General features: G+C 42.7%; 3 protein-coding genes across 3 annotated transcripts; 1 reads left to right on the plus strand and 2 right to left on the minus strand.

Annotated features, from left to right (window-relative positions):
• Positions 1-1021: 1021 nt before the first annotated feature.
• On the plus strand, positions 1022-1844 carry LOC121054461 (non-specific lipid-transfer protein 1-like). The gene is made up of 2 exons (XM_040524271.1): positions 1022-1484; positions 1573-1844. Exons 1-2 carry the CDS (start codon positions 1123-1125, stop codon positions 1595-1597), a joined length of 387 nt encoding a protein of 128 aa, XP_040380205.1. The 5' UTR covers positions 1022-1122; the 3' UTR covers positions 1598-1844.
• On the minus strand, positions 1574-4750 carry LOC102717288 (endoglucanase 1-like). The gene is made up of 6 exons (XM_006643852.3): positions 4490-4750; positions 4159-4371; positions 3857-4057; positions 3682-3771; positions 3059-3223; positions 1574-2977 (listed from the first exon to the last, which is right to left on the minus strand). Exons 1-6 carry the CDS (start codon positions 4748-4750, stop codon positions 1982-1984), a joined length of 1926 nt encoding a protein of 641 aa, XP_006643915.2. The 3' UTR covers positions 1574-1981.
• Positions 4751-12348: 7598 nt separating this feature from the next.
• Positions 12349-16430, minus strand: LOC102717560 (endoglucanase 2). Its single transcript, XM_006643853.3, has 8 exons — positions 16221-16430; positions 15884-16096; positions 15263-15463; positions 14700-14789; positions 14435-14599; positions 13187-13835; positions 13030-13071; positions 12349-12926 (listed from the first exon to the last, which is right to left on the minus strand). Exons 1-8 carry the CDS (start codon positions 16428-16430, stop codon positions 12628-12630), a joined length of 1869 nt encoding a protein of 622 aa, XP_006643916.3. The 3' UTR covers positions 12349-12627.
• Between the last annotated feature and the right edge of the window lie 8054 nt (positions 16431-24484).

Genomic DNA, 24484 nt, shown 5'->3' on the forward strand with positions numbered 1-24484 from the left:
TAACGCTGTCAGAGCGTGAAATCGTATGTAACGGATGGAGAGGATGGCGACATTAGCTGATTTTCTTTTACAGATGACATCTTAGAGCATCTCCAACGGCTCATCTAAATTTGGTCATCCATATCTTCATTTGGATGATCATCTAAAATAGTTTCATCGTTCATATCTCTTTGTACTCCACCAGATCATCCATATCTCTTTAGAGAATGGAGAGAGATCATCCAAATATAAAGTTTCTCCTCATAATATAGATGACATCCAAAAATAGATAATAGGATAGCCGTTCTGTTCAAGCTCAATTTGTAGGTTTTTATCCTCTATTTTTACGATGGAATGTGATATGTAAGCTGTTGGAAATGCTCTTATCACTCTTCTAGAGAGCGTTTAGGAGTCCGCCGGTAAAAAGCGCATCTAGCCTTCCACTGCCTACAGACAATATACATTTTGTAGGTCACACACGCTCCCTAAACGCCCTCTAGAGGCTGCTGCGGTTTAGTTTCCAAACTTGTGAACTAAACATATGTATGTATTTAAAATCTTTTAATATAAAATACATAGAAACAAAAAACTTCCGGTTATGATGCCAATGCGGTGAAGTCGAAAAGGCCGACAAGGGTGGACCGTAAGGCCCAGTTTGGGCTGATGGGCCTTCCTCTCCGGCAAGGGTGAAGTCGAAAATGCAGTGGCCCAGTAGCCGCGCGCTGATGGGCCTTCCTCTCCGGCCCTCGTTTTTTCTCTGGGCCTCTGGCCCATCACGCTGTATCAAGGCAGGCGGCGCTGTGTTTTGGGCTTTTACCCCGCTCGCGTGTGCTCGTCCGCCGCCGCCGCTCCGGTTGCCGGCCGGACCATCACGCGCTCTCACCTGCCCAACCACCACGCAAAACGCAAAGCTCATGAAACCCACCATGCGCTCCCTCCCTCCCTCCCCGTCGCCGTCACGCCGCCGGCGCGGTCGACCAGCTCGCCCGGCCCTCTCACCCACCGCGCGCATCGATCCCTACATAAACCCTCGCTCGCCATCGCCGCCATGGCATTCTTGATTCTTGCATCAACCACCACCAGGCAACTCCGCTCAATCTACACCTAGCTAGTCGCGATCATCAGCAGCACGTCAGGTCGTCGATGGCCTTTCGGGGAGGGAGACCGGCGTTCACCGCGCTGCTGCTCCTCCCCATCCTCGCGGCGGCGGCGCGGGGCGCCTCGGCGGTGGTGCAGTGCGGCCAGGTGACCCAGCTGATGGCGCCCTGCATGCCGTACCTCGCCGGCGCCCCCGGGATGACGCCCTACGGCCTCTGCTGCAACAGCATCGGGGTGCTCAACCAGATGGCCCCGGCCCCCGCCGACCGCGTCGCCATCTGCAACTGCGTCAAGGCGGCCGCCGGCGGCGGCTTCCCCTCCGTCGACTTCGGCCGCGCCTCCGCCCTCCCCGCCGCCTGCGGCCTCTCCATCAGCTTCACCATCGCCCCCAACATGGACTGCGACCAGTACGTTCCTCTTCCTCCCGACCAACTCATCCCTACACCTAACTCGATTCAATTAACTCGTGTTCTTCGCACGCTTGCATTATCGCAGGGTTACGGAGGAGCTGAGAGCGTGAGCAAATCCACTTCAGTTTGCGTTTTATCATCGTCTAGATCAATAAAATGAGCAAGCTTTGAGACCACGGGCGACCTTTAGAATCTTGGATCATGCATTCGTGTATTACAGTTTTTTTTTAGTTTGATTTCGCACTGTCGTGTGTTAATTCTGTCCAGTTTTAAGCTGCAAGATCTTAAATAACCAGCATTTGGTTTTTCTGAATGCTGATTTAAAGTTTAATTCGAGGTTTGCTTTCAACTATCAAATGATCAATCCAAAAGAAGAACTACATATATATTATTCCAAACACGACGCACAGAAACAATAGCTACGAGCTAGTGGATCCGCTACAGCTTAAGTTGACAAGAGGGCTGAGATTGCAACTGGCCACGTCACTGTCGATTCAGACGAGCTTGTAGCCGATGACCCAGACGTCGGCCGGCGGCGCGGCGTGGGTGTAGGCGAAGGCGGCGGTCTTGCCGGCGGGCAGCGTCGACGGGAGCACGTAGCCGTAGCGCGACCTCTCGAGCCCCCACACCGGGCCGTGCAGCTTGCCGACGCCGATGTGGACCTCCTCCGCCGTCTTGGCCGGGGACCTGTTCGTCACCGTCACCGAGTACCGGTGGTACATCCTGCCGTCCCGCGTCCACGACCTCGTCGCGTTCTGCTCGATCACCACCACCGGCGACGACGCGTCGTCATCGGCAGCTGCAAGACGCACGCCGGCGTTGTACTCTTGAGGTGACTGATGACCACCAAGACGGCTGCCGCGGCCGCCGCCGCAGCCGCCGGCGAGGCGGGCGAGGACGCCCATCAGCGGCGCGTTGTTGTAGGTGGCCACCTCCGTCTGCTGGTAGTTGTTCCTCTCGTCGGCGAAGTCGTCGCGCTCGTGCGGGCCGCCGACCACGGCGCCGTCGAGCAGGTTCGGGTTGCCCCCCGGCCGGCCGAACCAGCTCACGTAGCCGTCCTTGCAGCTCACGAACGCCGGGTTGGCCTTGACGGAGACGATGGACGCGCCGCGGTGGTGCGCGTGCTGCGGGTACCTCTCGCCGTACCCGACCATGTAGCTCATCCCCCGCGGGTTGCTGCCGAGGATGTAGTCCACCTGTGACCTGGCCAGCGCCAGCAGCTCCGACGGCCGCGCCGGCTCGGCCGAGCACCGCACGGTGGCTTGCCGCCCCCGTCTGAGGTGGTCGGAGTAGACCGCCAGCAGGAACGACGCGCCGGTGACGAACTGGAGGTTGTTCCAGCTCCGCTTGTACAGCAGGCCGCCGGGCGTCCTGGCGACGTCGCCGCCGCCACCGACCTTGCCGAGGCACGAGCAGGCGAAGACGTCCGCCTTCTGCTGGTACCGCGCCAGCACGGCGGCGTGCTGGCCGGCTTTCCCTTGCAGCAGAAACTGCATCCATCCAGGTGCGTAGCACTGTAGCTGGTATTCCTGTTTCCGACAAAATGTGGTAATCACCGTAGCATTTCATACCTTGGCAGCTAGGACTTGCACTCCTGGGTACTTGACGTCCCAGCCGAATTCGTTGGTACCCCAGCCGGTCCCGCCTAGTGCGTCACCATTGTTCGCCAAGTAATCGAGGTAGTGACGGTCGTCGGTTGCCTGATATAGCCACGCCGATGCCCATAATAGCTCATCCTGAGGTAGATACATCGGATATCGTGATTAGTTGAAAATATGACCAATTGTCGGGGATGGATTCTCATCCCGCATATATAATTAATATGAGCTTTGCTCCAACTCTTCTGTACCGCGAGGTACTAGTATTGTGAGGTACTAATATTTCTACTCGTACTATCCATCCCACTACCAAGCTGGTATCTCGAGGTACCATGCAAGCGTGACCATTCAATCATCATCAACAGTCATGTTTTTTAGTACCATTTTGATCGTGATGTGGATAGTACGAGCGAGGATTTTAGTACTTCATGGTTACAGTACCTCGCGGTATAAAAAAAAAGATTGGAGCAAAGCTCAATTAATATATATAGAAAAAGTCAAATTTGAACTATTTAGATGATATGTCATCGAGGAATTAAAACATTTTTTGCCAATTAATTGTCAAGCAAGTGTGTATTCATTTTGTCAGAACATACCCCGTATCCATTGACTGACCCGTAAAAGCTCTTCGCGACCGGAATGCTGTCGTCGTACTTCCCCCTATACTTGTCGGCGAAATCAAACAGCTGGGCATGCACATGAAGTAATCACGGAACAATTCGTTCATAAATTCAAAATTTTTAGCTATATCACTGGTTCGATTGGACGCACCTGCTTCGAGTGCTGCAGGAGGTTGTCGGCGTAGCTCGGGCTGGACCTACGGAACACGAGCGACGCCGCCGCCAGCGCCGCCGCGGTTTCTCCGGCGAGGTCAGAGCCCGGATGCTGATGGTCCAGGCGATACGCCTGGCGGCTCGTCGTCATGTCCTCCGGCCGCTGCCAGCAGCTGTGGTCCGAGTCACCATCTCCGACCTGCAACGCAACCCAGCCAGTGATGTACAACACTCCAAAAATGTGTGCAGCTGCTACAGACAAAAACGAATGAATCCATAGATGGATGGATGGTCGCCGACCTCTGCGTAGAGCACGTCGGGCTCCGGGTGCGCCTTGACGAAGTAGTCGGCGCCCCACCTGACGGCCTCCATGGCGTGGCCTAGCTCGCCGGCCGCCGCCATCTGCCTGCCGTACTCGAGGACGCTCCACGCCATCATGGTCACCGTGAACGCCATGGGGAACCCGAACTTGACGTTGTCGCCGGCGTCGTAGTAGCCGCCGACAAGATCCACCTGAAAAAGGGGGCAACCGATGCATCGAGATGTAGAACACGTTCTTGCAAATCGTAGCGAAGAAGAGAGAAATCAAGGTTTGCGTGTCCTCTGCAATGGCCGCATGGCGCACACGTACCCCGTTGGCCTTGCCGTCGGCGAGGCCGGAGTTGGCCCTCCAGGCGATCCTCTGGTTACGGGGGAGCACGCCGGAGCGCTGCGCCTCGAAGTAGAGGATGCTCTTGCTCAGCGCCTTGCGGTAGTCATGGCCGCCGCCGCCGCCGCCACGCGCCACCCGCACCGTAGCGGCAATGGCAAGCACCACGGCGAGCCTGAGGAGATTAGCCATGGACGACGACGACGACGACGCGCAAGCAGAAGCTGCTCTTCCCCTGGCCATGGCTGAAGTGAATGCTGCAATGTGTGTCCAGCACGGAGTGAAAGGCTATGAGCTGTATTTACATTTAGAGGGAGGAGAGAAACGGCAAGAAACATAATGAGAGTGATATCACGAGTTTAAAGAGAAAATAATGAGGGTGATCTCATCTCATGAATATATCTCCTCTTGTCTATCTCCATCTATATGTATATCTACTACTCCAGTTACAAGTATATAAGGTTGGGAGAAATTTGGTCAAAATTTTGAATTTTTGAGTATCAATTGTTTCTTTTGAGAGGACGAGGATGCTTTATTGAAGATTTATGCTCTTTTTGTTTTGTCAGTTGGGATTACTGTAATCTAAATTATTAAGATAGATTACTATCATCTAGATTATTACAAGGCGGAGTATCGGAGTATATATGTATGCCAAGGTGATTACTTTAAAGTACTCGACAATAATAGGTCTTTAACCATCCAATAATCTTCTTTAGAGGAACTTATCATATTATAGTAATATAAGCTCTACATTAGTCACAACAATCTAATCGTTTATTTAAAATTATTCTTATAATTCAGGTTATAATAATTCTAAGTCAAAACAAATAGGGTCGTCTTACTAGTAATAAGCTAGATTATAATAATCTTAAGCTAAAATAAATAATGCCTTAGATTCATCACATGCACGTAGCCAGGAACATGCTCTCACCAAACCGCACATATCAATGGATTTTAAAAATACTCGGTTACTCTCAATAATTAGAGTTCAAATTTAAATGATAAAACATATTTTAATCTGATGTACTTAAAGGTTTATAAGTATTATACATACATTAAATACATTTTCAAATAAAACGAGTAAATATTTGAAAAACGAGGAGGTTAACTCTAAGCAGATATTGACAACCATATAAGGAACAGCTAGTAACACAACTGTGTTAGTAGGAGATTTGCCCAATTATATACCAAAAAAGAATATGATAGGTTTCAAAATTTAAGGAGAAAAATATATTTAAAAAATATTAAAATTTTAATAGAAATTAAACATCTAATAATAGTACATTATTGACGAACTGAGATTCTCTACCATTATATCATTATCATTATCGTTACTGACATATGGGCCCATAAAATAATGTGACCAACATATCAGTAACTGTAATGTATATGTTAAAATATGTACACTTTCGAAAGTCCATGTATTAAAGGTTTTGGAGATTTATTAAGAAAAAGGAACAGCTCAGCATTCATTTAACCAACGAGTGATGCAATGAAGAGGAGGTTGAAAACAAACCAACTTTGACTATATAGCATCATCAGTTTTGTTTCTTCTACAAGGTTTCATGAAATTCGAATATGACTTGTCTTCTCAGCTTTGACAGTCCAAGAGGAATGTGGGAGTATATAATTAAAAGTGTTTCACCTAACGATTGTTTTCATCTCCTACAGTCCTGCATGGTGTTCCAAGCTCCAACATGCATGTCAGTTTTATGTACTTTCAACTGGAGTTGACCAGACCAAGCCACAAAGAAGAGCCTAACCCACACATAATGTAAGTTGACCGCACTTCAACTGCACTGCATTACTGTTCATCACAAAATAGTCGTCCTCCTGATGAATTTTGGAGAAAAGACGAACCAATTTTAATAGTTGAGGCAGCCTTTGTGAGCCTGGTTTTAAACTTAAGGGATCAAAAATAGACTCAGACAATAGACTTTTCCCCTCTCCTTCTCACCCTCTCCCATTTGATCCATATTCACCTCTCCGCTTGGTCCAACTCCGGTACATTGCAATTTTGCATAAAGGTGAAACAAGAACCGGTCTTATTTTTGTTTCGTACATTCTTTATACTTAATCAGGAATCAAGAAGTAACAAAGTTCAGCAATTACTATGAGAGGTGGCTGTGAGGGATGATTTGAGCAATTCCTGCATGAAAGCAGAGATGAATTGATCAAATAAAGACTTACGTCGGAATTGGATCCAGTGCCATTGCATGCTAATGACAGGGAATGGACAGTGTGGTGACACTGGAAGAATCTCATATGTCTGTTTCAAGATGGATGACTATGGATTCATCTGCTACAGCAATCCACTACCGTACAAATTAGTAATTTATTGCTAGCATTTGTCTACAGTAATTTAGTACCAAATTTTACATTTAAAACAGTGGTACCTTCTCAAGTATTGAAAAAAAGCTCTTAAAATTGTCATATGGTACTACATTCACAACGATAGGGTATAGCACATTGCTCTTAGTATTCTGTCCTTGCTATGGTAGCATCATACACCAGGAGTGGAGCCAATTAAAACACGGGTAGGCACCAACTTAGGAATTTTTTTCCAAGATATATATTCACATGCACTAGAAATGAAAAATGAGATTTGCTTCGGTCCAACAAAAAATATCTTGAGGTACCGGTACCTCGAGATACCAAATCATTTTTCACCATTGGATCTAGCTGAGTAGGATGTACGCTATTAGGTTCAACGATCAGAAACGATTTGGTACCGCGAGGTACCGGTAACTCAAGATATTTTTTGTTGGATTATAAAATTACTCATGAAAAATACATGGCCGTTCGTTCGTGTGGAAAACCAGACGAAACATGCATGTGCTTCTTATGCATGGGTGGTTCCTCGACAAGGATGATGTGCAAAAGAAAAGGAAACAAAACGGTGTACACGCTACTAGTTTGCTGGTCATTGATAACAGAATCTACTGAATGTGATTAAGCTGCTCATTGCTCTATATCTTCTGCCTTCCCCTCATCGTATAGTACTCCTGCAGTGAGAAAACCCAAAATTAAGCTGCACGTAATACACATACCAAGATGATAATTATTAACCAGAGAGGGAGGGAGAGAGGGAGAGAGAGAGAGAGGTGTGGAGCTCCCTTCAAACCAATCAATAGAGAAAGACAATAATGGCAGGTTCATCTCCCGGATCATGCAAACCCTTGCAAGTGCAGGCCTACAATATCGATCACCATGCAATGCGCTCCAGAGGTATCCATGAACCGGCAGCTGCATCCCCTACCGCTTCCTCTCCTGAATTGGTTTGACAGGGAGCTCGTCGTCCTCCTCTCCTTCTTCTCCCCTTCACAACGAAGCAAGATATATAGCCATCTTCTTTTACATATCAACAACACAAAAAAGACCAAAAAAAGGAGGCGAGAAAGCTGTCTAAATGTATATCTTTCTCCCGTTGGTGTTTCTAGCCTAAGAACACCTCCTGAGGTTTTGACTGCACCGGTTGCCTTGGGCTTGGTGGAGCTCGCTCAGGGGCAAATCCTGGCCGTTGGATCTGACGCGCGCATATATGGACAGACATACTTGCCCTTTTTTTCCCCTTGCCTTGCCTTTTCTCCTCTGGCATTGTGATGATGTTTAATTGGTAATGCTGGTGGCTGGCTTGTTGCTTAACGAGCAATTTTACGGTCCAATAAAAAGTATCTCGAGGTACTTTTTATTAAACCGGAGCAAATCTCTTGCTTAATACCTTTTCAGTAAATTATGGTGATTAACTTGGCATGAGTGTATTAGTATTGTGTAATTATGGTGATATATATAACTTGGCATGATTATATTAGTAAAAGGTAAAATCATAGGTGATTATGTAATCTCTAGTATTATCATTGAAATCTTGCCATGCAAATTTATTTCCTGTTTATAATAATTCTCACAATATTTATTAACATCCGCTGTGGTGTTTCCATATCCATTTCATCATTTCCATTATATCTACTTGTGCTTGATTCACAGTTTCTTTGTATACTGAAATGACTTGATGTTTGCAAGGCATGCATAAATGCAAATGGAAACAAATTCTCACCAAATGATGAGACATTATTTCCAGATATATACGCGTGTTCCATATACTTGGTAGGTTCATACAGGGGTATTTATTATTGGTACTTCATGCATCTTAATTGATAATACTGATTACTTGACTTTTGGCCGATATATCGTGTAAGTTCAAGTCTTACCAATGTAGGAATTTCTGATGATATTTGCGATAATTCATATGAACATCCTATCAAACTTCTTGGGTTATGAGGAATTGCGATTTTAAATTCTCGGTTTGACTTTTTTTTACTTTTTTATTAAAAATATTTATAAAACTATTTTTTTTCCAAAAATCACAAAACGATACTCCCAATGGCCTCTAGGAGAGCGTCTTTTAAAATCGCTCTCCCCGAGGGCGTTGAGAGTATAGTTTCATAAAATTTGAAGACAAAAATATACTTTTGTAAATATATATAATATAATTCAATAGGTGAGCGCCACACACGAACCCGCCAACTTAGCATTTTCGGCCTTGGGCCGTTTTGCTTTCGGTTTTGGCCTTTTCCATTTTTGTCCCAGCTTGGGCAACGGGGTAGCAAGCCTGTCAACGTGGTCCTTGTGGCCCAAATGGGGTATAAACTTTTTTATTTTAAAGGCCTGTTCAATTTGCTTAAAATTCATATGCATAAATTTAATGTACCAACAGTTTCTACATAGAATATTTTTATATTGCATTTTTGCATATCAAGTGTTTATATTTAGTATGATGCCAAAGTACCTAATTTGACCAGAATTCTAATAAAGTAACACATGAGACAAGGCATGCAATCAACAATAGAGAATACTAGAAAATCAGCACGCCAGTTGTCACGCTTCATAATTTTTATATTCCATGTATCCTGTTAAAATCATTTGTAGAGTAGAAAAAATTGCAAGTATTTTATGTAATTAATTTAATTAAAATCAATATATGTATTAAATTATTTCAAAACAAACTTTTAATAAGCTCTTTAATTTTGTGTTTATCAAAGGTTGAGAATTGAACTGTTGAAATTTTTAAGGAAGTCACGGTCCATTTTTTATTATGATATATATATATATATCATATATATATATATATATATATATATTCTAACTAGCTAGTCACTATATATTTTCTATTTTATTATATTCTCCCTAGTTGTTTCTCTTTTCCCTTTTTCCAATTTTGATGACTGTGTAATGTTTGTTCCAGTATTGTTGAAATCACGGGAAGGATCCAAATGTTCTCAGTTTAATTTTATTCACGATGAGTTTGGAACTCTAAGCAGAAATAGTGAGCAGGCAAAATTGACCTGAGCATCCTTTATTTGCTACACGTGTTAGCAATCTATAGGTCCATGTGGACCAATCAGCTGGCAAAAATCCTGCCAGCTTGAGAAGTACAGTGATATAAAGGGCATCCACAACGTGCTTGAAAAGCAGTCCACAGAGAATAAAAAAATTTCATTCAGCTACCTTTACACATTATGCAACTAGTCTATAGCAAGCAAATAGTAAAAGCTATCCATAACACTGGGTAGGCAAAAAGACAATAAAAGTATATAGGTGTGTAGTAGCACTATCCACAAATATTAAACAAAAGAACTTGTAACCGTTACACAAGTAGCCGTTGGCTTTCTGAATATTGTGCCTATAAAAACACACTGAAGGGATAGTCTCAAAACTAAAACAACATACACCAGCAACATACACCAGCTCTCAATTTGCTAGAACACAACTAGTTGCAATGGATCCCTCCCCTAGAAACATCTCAAGTTCATGAATCAAGACTCCCCAAACCAATACCCTAAGAGTAGTGACCATATCTCACCTCACACACCCTAATCCCAGTTTATTTTTGCATCACCAAATTATATACAAAACTTCAACCCTTTTGGTCCAATAAATCAGCCACCCTTCAGTCAATCTTCTCCAAGATTTCAAGGCGTTCAACACCAAGGGAGATGGCAACAACATACTCCATCAAGCTATCAAGGTTTTCATTTACAAGAGATTTTTGGTTCACCAACTATGCAGTTTGGAGCTGCAGCCAATAGGCCACTATCTGTGCTGCAATTTAGCTCTTCGGTTGGTGCTGTAGCCAACACTTCTTCCCCTACAAGACAAAAAGAGAATCATCATGTCACCATTGATGAGTCAAGCAATAGTAGTGTAGTAGTGAAGAAGAGCCAAAGAGGTGTACTCGCATAAATTGGACTGAAGAAGAGAACCTACACCTTCTTAGCTGTTGGTTACATCACTCAACTGATCCTATAAAGGGCATCGACAGGAAATCAGAATATTACTAGAAAGTTGTAGCTGATGAGTTTAACATAAACGCGCCAACAAATGGACACAAGAGATCAATCAAGCAACTGAAGATGCATTGGAGTGGTGTGATGGGATGAGAAATTAGGGGTGGTGGAGAGGGCGTGTGGCGGAGAGGGATGGGGCGAGAGGATGAGGAGTCAGACTCTCAGACTCACGCGAAGGAAACAAGAATACGATGCGGCTGATTTTTTTGACTTTAGTGGGACCCACCTTAATTACACATATCATGGTGGTTTTTAAAACACGGACTTCCAGGTGTGGGTCCCACATCTATGGTCTACTTTGCCAAATACATTGGTGTTGCCCTAGTGCCAATAATCTATAACAACACAACATCTATGTGGATTGAGAGAAATATACAAACACTTCTAACAAAGAGCACGAATAAAGATTGAAGATTAATGAGGGATAATGTCCAATAGGAGTTTTATGCACTCCAACCATCCTAAAATAATTTTATTTTTCACTAGTCACATACCTACCAATACAAAAACTAAAAGACTAAAATATCCTTCACTTTATCAAATCCCAATACAATTATCCTCTACTTTATCTATTCCCAATGTCATTATCTTCACAAATTCCAATGTAATAATTACTCCAAAATAAACTTATTTTAAAACAAACTATAATGGCTAAAAATGATCTTACTTTGAGATGGAGGCAATAGTCAAAATGAGGGGGTGTCTCTTGTAGATCTCAACATTGATACCATGTGCTTTAGACGTCCAACAAACTACAATTCTTCTAGAAAAATATTATAGAACTGAACAAAATCAATAGCAAAATGTGGAACTAAAACAAAGTTAACAGTATATCATAGATTCTCTCATGGATTAGTTGAGATTAGCGTATAAGTCATCAAGCCGCGTGTTGCACAGGCTATTATTTCGATGCTATAAACTAACAGGCCGGATCACGATGGTCGGCACACTTGTATGGCTAGATCTATTAAAAATTATGTCATCAACTTATATTTTTATATTTATACATGATTCTCATTCACTAGTTTTTCATACTTCAAAAAATAAGAGAGAATCTAATGTATACCGCTAACTTTGTTTCAGTTCCATGTTTTGTCACTGACTTTGTTCAGTTCTCAGTTAGCCTCTGTTATTACTGTTTATTTTTGTGTTAATGACCGAAATACCCCTAATACAAAAACTTTCAAAAATTTCCAAACATTCTGAAATTTTATATTGTAAACATTATATTGTAAAACAACTAAATTTTGGCCAAAAAGTTAGAATTTGATATTTTGGATTTTTTCTCCAATTTTGGAAGTATTCAATCCAAAGGTATTTCGGTCATTATAAAAAACAAACAGTACTACCGAAGGATAACTGAAGGATAACTAGACGGCAAGGGTAGATCTTAGAAATTAAGTAAAAGTCGATGACATATCGTAGAACTGAACAAAATCAGTGACAAATCATGGCATTGGGCTAAAATAGGTGGTATAGAATGTATTTTTCTCTTAATCCATTGACACCAACCTGTTTACTTCCAGCTGGATGATAACCCATTTTATTTTCAAACACTAGCCACTAGGCAGTACACACCTTACATGGACTGATGGACATGGAGGATGGCTGAGGTTGTAGCTGGCCACATCACTCCACGTACCTTAACAATTGTAAACCTAACAATTTTTTAATTAATCGTCCTCTCTCGCACAAGTAAAACGTGTAAACACAACTGGTACAATATCTTATCAATGGTGGTACGGTGCACGTCGTCGTCTAGCTCGTTGATCGAGTTCAGACGAGCTTGTAGCCGGTGACCCAGACGTCGGCCGGCGGCGCGGCGTGGACGTAGACGAAGGCGGCGCTCTTGCCGGCGGGCAGCGACGGGAGCCAGCTCGGGAGCACGTAGCCGTACCGCGCCTTCTCGACCCCCCACACGGGGCCGTACAGCTTGCCGATGCCGATGTGGAGCTCCTCCACCGTCTTCGCCGGCGACCGGTTGGTCACCGTCACCGAGTACCGGTGGTACCTCTTGCCGTTCTTCGTCCACGACCTCGTCGCCTTCTGCTCGATCTCCACCGGCGACGCGGCGGCTGCAAGTTTTTTGCAGAAAAAAACGTTGAAATCGGAATCAGTCACTCTCGCACTGTATGTCAGTAAAAACTAAAAATGTTCATAGATCGATCAGTTACGTACCATGAGAGAGAGGTGGCAGTGAGGTGTGGTTCGCGACGATTCCTGCATGAAATTAAGCGACGATGCATGCATTGATCAAATGTGATTTCTGGTTGAAGATTTTGCGATAATTTGTCTGTTCATATCTTAGAATCTGTGCACGGGAAGAAAGATATACCGTCTTTGAGCGACTGGCCAAGCCGGGCGCGGCTGCCATGGCCGGCGGCCAGGCGAGCGAGCACGCCCATGAGCGGCGCGTTGTTGTAGGTGGCCGCCTCCGTCTGCTGGTAGTTGTTCCTCTCGTCGGCGAAGTCGTCGTGCTCGTCGGGGCCCCCGACCACGGCGCCGTCGAGCAGGTTGGGGTTGCTGCCCTGGCGGCCGTACCAGCTGGCGTAGCCGTCCCTGCAGCCGACGAACGAGGGGCTGTCCTTGATGGAGACGATGGACGAGCCACGGTGGTGCGCCTGCCGCGGGTAGGTGGCGCCGTAGCCGACCATGTAGCTCGTCGCCCTCGGGTTGCTGCCCAGGATGTAGTCCACCTGCGACCTGGCGAACGCGAGGAGCTCCGACGGCTGCGTCGGCCCGGCCGAGCACCGCACGGCGGCGCCGGCGCCGGCGAGGTGGTCGGAGTAGACGGCGAGCAGGAACGACGCGCTGGTGACGAACTGGATGTTGTTCCACTTCTGGTGGTACAGCATGCCGCCGGGCGTCCTCTCGACGTTGTTGCCGGAGCCCTTGCCGAGGCACGAGCACACGAAGAACTCCACCTTCTGCTGGTAGCTCTGCATCACGCCGGCGTGCTCGCTGGCTTTGCCTTGTAGAAGAAACTGCATCATCCAAACCACGGTTAACTGCCTCGTTTAACCTTATTTGCCAGCAAAACGTGGTATTCACTGTAGCATTTCATACAACAATTTCAGAAGGCAAATAACGAAAAAAAATTGAGGCACGAATGGATAAATCCGTAACCGTGCAAACCTCGAAATGCTTCGGTCTGACATAATTTGAATAGCTTCTCTTACGTACTTAAAAAAGTAACTCAAGGTACTATAATGTTTTAGTGTAAAAATTTAGAGATATGTTCCGGTCCAATAAAAAAGTAACTCGAAATATCAAATCGTTTCCTACCATTGGATCTAACTGAGTAGGATGTCACTGTTAGATCCAATGATCAGAAACGATTTGGTACCACGAGGTACTGGTACCTCGAGATACTTTATGTTACTTTTTATTGGACTGAAGTAAATCTCAAAAATTTAGTACCTACAAGTAAAATGTACCTTGAGGTGTAAAAATTTTAGTACCAAATTTTGTGGTACTTTTAGGTAATTTTTAAGAATGATAAAACAACTCTATTTTGAATTTGATTTTTTTAGGATAATTCAAAAAAAATCCGAAATTTTGAGACGAAATTGCAGACACTGACCTTGGCTGCTAGGACCTGCACTCCAGGGTACTTGACGTCCCAGCCAAACTGGTTAATGGACCAGCCAGTGCCACCCAGCGCATCAGCATTGTTGGCCAAGTAGTCCAGGTAGCGCCGATCATCGGTCGCGAGGTAGAGCCACGCAGAGGCCCACAGTAGCTCATCCTGACCGAAGAACATGCAGTAGATTTTACAAAATCATCTAAAAAAAGTGTGGCCAAATTGTCAAAGTATGTACTTGCCGATGTTGTCAGAACTCGCGTACCCCGTATCCGCTGAATGATCCGTAGTAGTTCCTCGCGACCGTGATGCTGTTGTCGTACCTTCCCCGGTACTTGTCGGCAAAATCAAACAGCTGGTGGCCCGCCAGGTAATTCAAGGACAATTTAGCTAGGTTCAATCTTATATTGTTTTTCTTATACGAGCGATTATCATCCTTCAAAAAATATCAGAAAGTAGCGTATTTTCTAGTGCAAGGTATCTTTAGATATTTTGTATCTCGAGGCACTAAATTTTAAGCATAAATTTTGGTACCCAGAGGTACTTATTTCACTTACTCCCTCTCTAGTTTTTTTAATTGATACCGTTGACTTTTTAATTTACGTTGTTTCTTTATCTTATTAAAAAAACTATATAACTATTGATTATTTTGTTATGATTTGTTTTATTACTAAAGTAATTTTAAGTATGATTTATAATTTTAAATATTTAGACAAAATTTTTAAATAGTACGAAAGACCAAACGTAAATAAAAAAGTACAACGGTGCAAACTAAAAAAATCGGAGGGATTATATTTTTTAAGTTGGCAAAGTTTTGAACTGACAAACCTGCTTAGAGTGTTGCAGGAGTTGGTTAGCGTAGCCCGGGTTGGAGGTACGGAACACGAGTGACGCAGCCGCCATTGCCGCGGCGGTTTCTCCGGCGAGGTCAGAGCCGGGGTTCTGAGGGTCAAGGCGATACGCCTGACGGCTTGTCGTCATGTCCTCCGGCCGTTGCCAGCAGTTGTGGTCGGAGTCACCATCGCCGACCTGAAAAAGAAAATCACACGCACCCGGTTATATATGTGCCATGATTAATTATGTCCAAACAGAAGGCCAAAGCAATCACTGCACTGAAACATACAAATTCAGACCCAAAAAAAAAAAAAAAACTAACAGAGAGGATGCCAATTCATTTCGTTCAGTTCGCCGCTTCAATATTTCAATTCGAATTCGCAGGATAATTAGACTGCAAATGAGGGTACTACTTTTTGATAAATTTGCAGCAAAATATAAATGAACTGTCAAACATGAAATGCAACATCTGACCGGGTAAAACAATTGGGTCATGCACTCGAGTGCCTGACTGGTTTCTCGAAGGGGAAGTTGGTAGAGAGAAACGCGAAAGGGCAATGCAGAGCCAAGATAGCTACTCGAAGTAAGCTGTGGTGCAATGTAACCGTCACCGACCTCTGCGTAGAGCACGTTGGGCTCCGGGTGCGCCTTGACGAAGTAGTCGGTGCCCCACTTGATGGCCTCCACGGCGTGGCCGAGCTCGCCGGCCGCCGCCATCTGCTCGCCGTACTCGAGGACGCTCCACGCCATCATCGTCACCGTGAACGCCATCGGCAGCCCGAACTTGACGTTGTCGCCGGCGTCGTAGTACCCACCCACAAGATCCACCTGAGAAAGAAAGAAAGCAAGAAAGGCTTCAGCTCACGTGTTCATCAAGAAATGAAGGAGAAACTAATAAGGTTTCAGGTTTGAATTCGATGCGCGACGCAAATGGCGCGCGCCGCGCACGTACGCCGTTGGCCTTGCCGTCGGCGAGCCCGGAGCTGGCCCTCCAGGCGATCCTCTGGCTCTGGGGGAGCACGCCGGACCGCTGCGCCTCGTAGTAGAGGATGCTCTTGCTCAGCGCCTTGCCGTAGTCATGGCCGCCGCCGCCGCCGCCACGCGCCACCTGCGCCATGGCGGCAACAAGCACCAAGACAAGCTCGAGCAGACGAGTAGCCATGGACACGCACCAGATGCTGCACTGCAAATGTGTCCAAGAATGGCGGATGATGGATCGATGATCCGCGTGCTGCGTTGGTTGGAAGCCGAGAAGCTCAAGAGCCCGTACTTATAGTTTCAGGGAAGGAGAAAAGGCCAAGAAAGAGACAATGAGCGTCTCATAAATTTTGCTTACATGAAACAGTTCAGCTCCTACATGAATCTGGGAAATTTTCCAACTTGAGGCTTTCATGGGGGTTGCTGACTGTTTTCTTCTTCCTTTTTAAGCTTTCTGTACTCTTTGTTTGTTTGCTTGTTGAGATAACTCTGAAAACTTTTGTCAGTTTCAGACTTTCAGTTACATTCAGAAACGCTAAACTTCCGTCTTTTTTTTTTCTGCTTATGCTTATAAGTTAATATTTAAAATTTTAACCTTAAATTTGAAATTGATTTTGGATATTTTTTTCACCAAAGCTTATTTTTAGCACTAACTTTTAGATCCATAAGAATATGCATATAAAATTTTATTTACAAATTATTTTTTATTTACAAATATATCATTTCGAAGAATATATATATAAAAGTTTTATTTATAAATTATTTTTTATTTACAAATATGTCGTTTTGATCACCGCATAACACTGCTACGTGTATACGATGGAACACTGAAGATTCGTACATGTGCACACTGACATATCACATACAGAGCCTATAGTTTGGGTATCGTTATGCAATCATACCACGGGATCGACATTGGATTATGGAACCGGTACCGAAATTAGCGTCAGGGAGAAATTTGCAACAACAGATCCGTGAAAACATGAAGTGGAAGTTTTTATTTGTTTCTCGACGATAGGTTTTGCAAGCAGATGAATCCGAACGAGAGCCAGATATAAGCAAGATTTTGCACCCTCTGCAATTTGGTTTGCATCACATCCAGATGAAATTGCGAGAAAGCAGCGTAACATGTACTATCATTTCCAGCCGGCCGGATATGGGAATAGCAAAACTGAAGTTTTAAGTGATGGGTTGCAGCTTTTTATGGGTGTGTTTGGTTTGGGGATGAGTTAGAATAGGTTAGACCCATTTCTGTTTTTTTTAGTTTGAAGCGGTTTCATTTTTCTGTTTGGATGAAAGATTAGAGCGAGCATGTTTTCTGTTTGGTCAGAGGGATGGAAATAGATGGAATGGACCTATCCTATGTTTGGATGGAGAAATTTTGGTAGGACAAGTAGGTCAAGTAACCTCCTCCATATACAAAAGTGAGATTACCTTCTCACAACAAATATGTGAAGTTACCAACTCAGTTTACAAACTAAGAACAGTTATGTGCATGCATTAATACATCAATTCTTCACACATAAATATATAGTGTTTTTAAAACATTGACAAGCCAATCAATCCATGTTATAAATAATATAAGGATAATAATCACAAATTATTTTTCTTTTACCAATATGTCTTTTGGCTATCAACAAGCAACAAATGACAATCGATCAAACATTGAAATGAATGAAATTCGCACGAAATGTTAACCACTTGTTGTACGGTACAGCCAATTTGTAGATGTTGGAGTGATGAGCGGATGCATCATATTCATCCAGAAGGACCTGCACATCAGTGGAGCGCATCAAGAAGTGCTCGTCGAGTGCTTCAGCTTCATCTCCCTCCTCGGCAGCCTCGCCACGCCATCGGCCGGAAATGGACCATCAGCCTTGCCGCCGCCGTCTTCCGATAGCGAGGACAAGGCGCAGGAGGCGAAGAGGAGAGGAGGGAGGGGAGCACCTGACGCCGGCGCCAATCTATTCCATGTCGCCGCCGTAGCCTCCTCTCCCCCTGTCGCTGTTGCAGCCGCCTACAAGGAAGAAACGCCGAGGGGGAGAAAAATCGTGAGCGGAGGAGGAAGATGCGGTCTACGCACCGATGATTTTTTTGGAGAGTTTACCCTTGCGTGGGCCCTCTTCACGCGCGCCCGTGCACGCTGCTGGGTCGGCTCGGTCATCCCACCCCGAATCTGGCTAGAATATTCCCTCCTAGGTTCGACCCACTCCTTCCAACTCCCAAACCAAATAAGGGCAAAACCGGGTTGGCTCCATCCTAACCCATGAAATCCTCCCAACCAAACACATCCTATATGTCTGAACTAGTTTCTCACAGACTCCCTGAGTTCTATTTGCAAGGTGTTATAGCTTTGTTATAAGTGAAACTTCTCTTATTTATATCAAGTTTTTAGAAAAAAAATTCACGAACATCTACAACATTAAATTAATTCTATTAAAATCCACTATCTTGATAGTGTATTTATTTGTAATGTGGATGTATTAACGCCAGAATTTGGTAATTTGCCCTTAGAGATTAAATTGTGATTAAAGACCGAATCGGATAGAAAACTAGCGATCGGATAGAAGACCAGGCGGAATACAACTCGGATTCAGCCGATGGAGTCCAGATCGGATAAGAAATAGAATCCGATTAGGCCTGGATTGTTACAGATAGATTCGGGAATAATCAGAGTCCGTGTAATTTAATTTTATCTGTTAATTAGAGTTAGTTAGGATTTTATCTCTAAGATATTAGAGCGATCGGGACTTGTGTTAGAGATAGAATCTATCTAGGAGTTTATTATTTTTTTTATCTGTTAGGAGTTGTACGTCGTGTCCAACACGGCCTAGCCTCAACCCGAGGGTATAAATATGTATGCCCGGGATCATTGTTTTGCATCTATCAATCAATTAGATCAACTTCTTTCGGCGCATCGCCACCCTCTTGTCCGAGGTTTTCAACTTCGGCGGAACTTGGCACCTAACACGGGGCTGCATCATCTCGATCTCCAGCGGAGGGGTAAGTCCATCGTTCCGTCGGGCCACGGTAATCGTTCAACTAGATTAGAACTGTCTCGGTTCAGTCTGATCTTCTAATCTAGTTGCGCGATTGCTAGTTATCGTATCAGTTTCAACTTAGATCACTTTCGTGTTTTGAGTTGATCTGATCGACCACTTTGGGCGATCTATGTTGGTTTGATATTCGCTATTTGACATATTCAATCTAGTACTGTCTCGGTTTAGTCCGATCTAGTAGACTGTGTTTATCAGATGGTTTATATCAGATTGATGTATTTTGCTCATTGTTTTATCGGAGTACCAGCCGATAAGTTATCAGTCATCGACTCATTGGCTTGATTGCAATCTAGATCTATTTAGTATCTATCCTGACATTGCTAGGTTTAATCTTGAACTGTCTCGGTTGGATCCGATCTTCTATGATTATTCTTAGCAATCTAGGCTAGGTATTTTATAGATCTTGATTGTTTGTCCGCCGTCTATAGCCGATGATTTTTGCTGATCTACGTGTTTATCATATTTACATCAATAGAGTAGCCGATTGTCTTACTGTGTTATTTTTATACCAATCAGCTTGATTTAGTTAGATCGGCAGTTATTTATGATGCATCGGCTTACGAGAATTACATGCAAATTGGATTTAACCCATCGCAGCACATGAATCATTGTTTATTCCAAGTAATTTGTCGATTTATTTATTAGCCTTATCGATCTTTATGTTTCCTATAATCATATCGTGCTCGACTGCATACTGTCTTGGTTAAGTCCAATCTCTGTATGTCTAGCTCGATCTGGTTATAGGGGCTCGTCCGATCGGCTGAGATTAATAGGTAACTTGACGGGTCACATTGGTCTAATATTTAATCTAATTCTGTTTCTATCAAGTTTCTAGCCGATCCAAGATTTTTATAGCCGATCGTTTATCCTATCGGCTAACCGTTGCAGCATCAACATCTGATCGGCTAGATTACTAGTTACCTATCGGCTCGATAGCCGATCGACCTATTTTATTGTTTATATCTTGTTAGTTGTAGGATCAAACTGACTGGCACGCCCATGCTATCATTCTAAGAATTTAGGTTCTGCACTGGAGCTGTCTAAAATTAACTCCCAGGCCTTTGTGTGTGACACGTTGATTGTCATTTTCAGCGTCAACAGGATGTTAACTATTTAACTTGATTAAAGATAAATAATTATAAGTTAATATAAAACTAAAACACCCTATAATATATATTTGTTAAAGTGAATTTTAGCTAAGTGTAATCGGGTTCACATACTCCATAATTATAATAGTACCATTACAAAGTACTAACATGTGTGTTTTAGGAGAGTTGCACCTACGTATTAGTGCCATTATGGTATAGGTATAAGCAATTTATCTTCCCTATATACTTTTGGATTTGGCAAAGTGCTCCTTCTCATAGCAGAAGTGCTCAAGGTTTTCAAATAATAAGCTAATGGTGCTTGGGGAACAATTCTAAACTCTTAATGGGGATATTATCTTATCTATTACATGTCATCTAAATAATTACCAAAAGGATTTAAAACATGCTAAGTTCAAATATGACTTTGATAAACTATAACAAGAAATAATAAATATGACCATAAATATACATATACTATTCAGAGTTCATTTTTTTATTTTTGTCAAGTATATTTAAAAATGTTTGTAGGGTGTCATATATATATATATATATTGTATTAAACTATCTCCATAATTTTTTTAAAAATATTTATAACTATTTAGATGTCATGTGATAAATGGGGATGTACTGTCGAAAGTATAGAATCCACTCCCAATGGTGCCCCTTAAAACACAAAGTACAAACTTAGTACTTTGAAGTAGCATCATCGCCATGTTTCTTCCACAAGACTTCCAGAAAGAATTCGACTTGTGTGCTCCGCTTTGACTGGTGAGTGGTGACAATACAAAGTCCAAGAAAAACTTGGAAGTATATACTTAGATAAACCTGCTTAAACTGCAACTGCTATTTCTGTTCCATCTCCTGCGTGGTCCTCCAAGCCCCCAACTATAGTCAGTTCATATACCCAATTACTTAAAATGGACTCAAACGAACCGACCCAAGAACAAGTGCCAAAATCCACAAAGTGTAGGTTGACCAGCACACTGCATGGAGCTAAGCTAGGTTTTAGTATTTTATATGGTTGCTTAATTACTTTTCCTTGCATGAAGTTAATTATGAAGAACTAGGAAGTTGAAAGCGTTGTAATTGCTGCACGCTTCGTCTCTGCCGCTTGAATTCCGCTGTTAATCTGCACGCAGTCCAGTCCAGCGCTCGAGGTAGCATGCAGCAAGACACTACTACAATTGATCGCTCCGGGATTTCTGAAGATGATGATGCCGTTAATTAGTATTTACTTTACACAAACATGCGTCTCTTCTCTGCCCGGCTGACAGGGCCCCGGTAGCTCGCGTGAGCTGCAGTACGTCAGGTCAGGTGAAAAAGTCTTGCAGGGTTTTGACTCCAGTTTGACAGACAGGGCTAGCCAGCTCAAAGCATGTCCATCTCTTGCGTGCAAGCATGTTCGATCCATCTCTTTTCTGCGTAACAAACACTCTCTAGCTGCCTGGTCACCCTGAACTGAACTGCTGAACTAGTACTCTTCGCTGGAATGCTGAAGTGTAGTACTAGTACATGATGGCCAGACTGAGTTTGCTGTTTGCTGCACATCACACTACAGGACCATTCCAAGTTCAGTATCATATCACACTCTTAAGTATCATATCACACCATCATAAACTCTGTTTGTATCGATGGGTGTTTGTTTCCAGGGGCTAAAGTTTAGCCCCTAGTCACATCGAATGTTTGGACACTTATTATGAATAAATAGTAAACGTAAACTATTAATTAAACACATTTATAATCTTAGACTAATTCACGAGACGAATCTAATGAGCTTAATTTATCCATGATTAGCCTATGTGATGCTACAGTAAATATTTGCTAATTATGGATTAATTAAGCTCAAAAAATCCGTCTCGTGGATTAGCTCTCACTTATGAAAATAGTTTTTTATTAGTCTATGTTTAATACTTCAAATTAGTGTCCAAACATCCAATGTGACATAGGGCTAAAAAGTTAGCCCCATCTAAACAACCCCTCAGAATATGTTCATATTTTTATGGTTAGAAAGAGTACGAGCAAAAGGAATTAGAAATACTAATATATTTTGTAGTGGAGTAGGTATGAGCATTCCAAATTCTGAATATTTCCTTTGCTCAATCCAAACATCCAAATTGAGTACTTCATCCCTTTCTAAATATATGACACTTTTTATTTTTGCACTTGACATTTGACCATCCCTCCTACTAATAAATTGTGTAATTATGCAGAAAATAAGTCAGGCTTAAACTTCCTTTAATGATAAAACAAGTCATAACAAAAATAAATAACATTTATATAGTTTGTTAATATGATAAATGATCAAACACTACGCCTAAAACATATATTTAAACTAAAGTAGCAGCATTTTTTCCTTCTACATATATCTGGTTGTTACTTCCGGTAATAAGCATGGGCAGAAGCAGTCATAGGACAGCTTGGGCTCAAGTCCCACGTCTGGTTAAAAAAACACATTAGAAAAATACTAATTTTAGTTAAAATTTATCTAAATATATATAAATATATAATCTTTGAGTCCTAGGCTTAGAAATTTTATGTTTTTGCCACCGGTACTAAGTGCATGTTTGGTTTAAAGAAATTCCAAAAAAGTTAAAAGAATTAATTGCTTCCTATCAGCCCTAAGATCAAAGTTAAAGGTGGTGATGGATGTAGACATCAATCAACTCTGTCAAACCGTTTGAGAGAGCCAGGCCGGTTGTGGATCGCATGCACGTGACGTCTCTGAAGCCTGATTTTAATTTGTTTTTCCTCCTTAGTTCCGGCCGGTACAGCGCCCTGAAGCAAGCAGGCTTGATTTCCGGTGCAATTTAACGCTAAACTGTCCTGTTGGATTTATCTGCAGCAACTTCTTCAACTCGTGTTCTCTTTACTCCGACGACTTCAATGTAGACAAGGTGGCGTCAGTCTGTCAGTCAGCACCAACCACGATTCACAATTTCGCATGCATCGTGTCCGACGTTCCAAAGAAACGTTAGAGTAGCACACTGACGCACGGTATGAGAAAAATGGCAGAATAATAATGTAGCAAATTATTGTACAATACCATAGCAATCGCTGTAGCAAAAAATAATAGCAAAGCTACAGTATTGTTTTGTCGGTAGTAAAGAGATCTATCACCATTCACCTCAAAACGGACGACGACTAAGATTCTTTCAACGGCACATCACTGTTCTTCTCTGTTTTTACCGTGCAAAAGCGGAGAATTTAACTTTTTGCCAGTCCTACAAATAGCACATAACAGATTTGGCACATGCTGTATATAGACATATAAGTCCTTATGTGCCTATGATATGTGATGATACGTGGGTCTAATAATAAATATATTAAACCATTTATAAGAGTGTCAAAAAGTTAATTATTACTGCAAAAGCCAGCACATGAGCAATAGTGTTTGTGTCGGACAAAGGCACTTAGTGTGCGTTTGGCACTAGTTATCTAATCTAGATTCCTCTTTTTTTCCATGCGCATGTTTTTCGATCTGTTCAACGGTGTATATGTTGCGAAAATTTTTTATAGAAAAGTTACTTTAAAAAAATATTAGTCTATTTTATATTTTTATAATTAATTAATCATGTACAAATATATTGCTACATTTTTTACGTCAGGCAAACTAACTTACCATTCTCACCGCCAAACATGGCCTAAATGAGCGCAGAGAATAACTTTTTGTGTCTACGAAACCATACGGGCTGGCCGAGTACTGATCCTATGTTTAAAAGAACTTCAGAATTGAGATTGAAGTGAAAAATTGTTATGATTGATCGAGATAAAAATATATGGAGAAAATTAAAATAAATAATAATGAGATTGGTTGAGATGAACAGATGCGTGAAAAGGTATATTTTAAAACAACTTTGATTCGTGGATCATTATATGGGCCAGTTGAGTATACGGCCTGGATCATTGTAAGTAGTTTGTCAACCTTTTCTTTTCAGCTTTTACACACATGTTTTCTGAACTTCTAAATAATATTTAATTAAAAAAATTTAGATAGAAGTTTATCGTCTTATATTTCTAAAGTAAATATAAGATTGAAGGTGATGTAAAAGGCAGACAATCACCCCCATAAGTTTGAAGGTGATGTAAAAAGA

This window comes from Oryza brachyantha, chromosome 1 (assembly GCF_000231095.2).
Source record: "Oryza brachyantha chromosome 1, ObraRS2, whole genome shotgun sequence".
NCBI lineage: Eukaryota > Viridiplantae > Streptophyta > Magnoliopsida > Poales > Poaceae > Oryza > Oryza brachyantha.

Excerpts from the sequence above, each read along its gene's own strand:
- LOC102717288 (XM_006643852.3), bottom strand. The coding sequence starts at position 4,750 with ATGGCCAGGGGAAGAGCAGCTTCTGCTTGCGCGTCGTCGTCGTCGTCG. Across the intron at positions 4,372-4,489 it reads CCGACGGCAAGGCCAACGGG|GTGGATCTTGTCGGCGGCTA; the intron begins GTACGTGTGCGC and ends CCCCTTTTTCAG. Across the intron at positions 2,978-3,058 it reads TGCAAGTCCTAGCTGCCAAG|TTTCTGCTGCAAGGGAAAGC; the intron begins GTATGAAATGCT and ends GGATGGATGCAG.
- LOC102717560 (XM_006643853.3), bottom strand. The coding sequence starts at position 16,430 with ATGGCTACTCGTCTGCTCGAGCTTGTCTTGGTGCTTGTTGCCGCCATG. Across the intron at positions 15,464-15,883 it reads CCAACGTGCTCTACGCAGAG|GTCGGCGATGGTGACTCCGA; the intron begins GTCGGTGACGGT and ends TTTCTTTTTCAG. Across the intron at positions 12,927-13,029 it reads ACTGCCACCTCTCTCTCATG|CCGCCGCGTCGCCGGTGGAG; the intron begins GTACGTAACTGA and ends AAAAACTTGCAG.
- LOC121054461 (XM_040524271.1), top strand. The coding sequence starts at position 1,123 with ATGGCCTTTCGGGGAGGGAGACCGGCGTTCACCGCGCTGCTGCTCCTC. Across the intron at positions 1,485-1,572 it reads CCCAACATGGACTGCGACCA|GGTTACGGAGGAGCTGAGAG; the intron begins GTACGTTCCTCT and ends GCATTATCGCAG.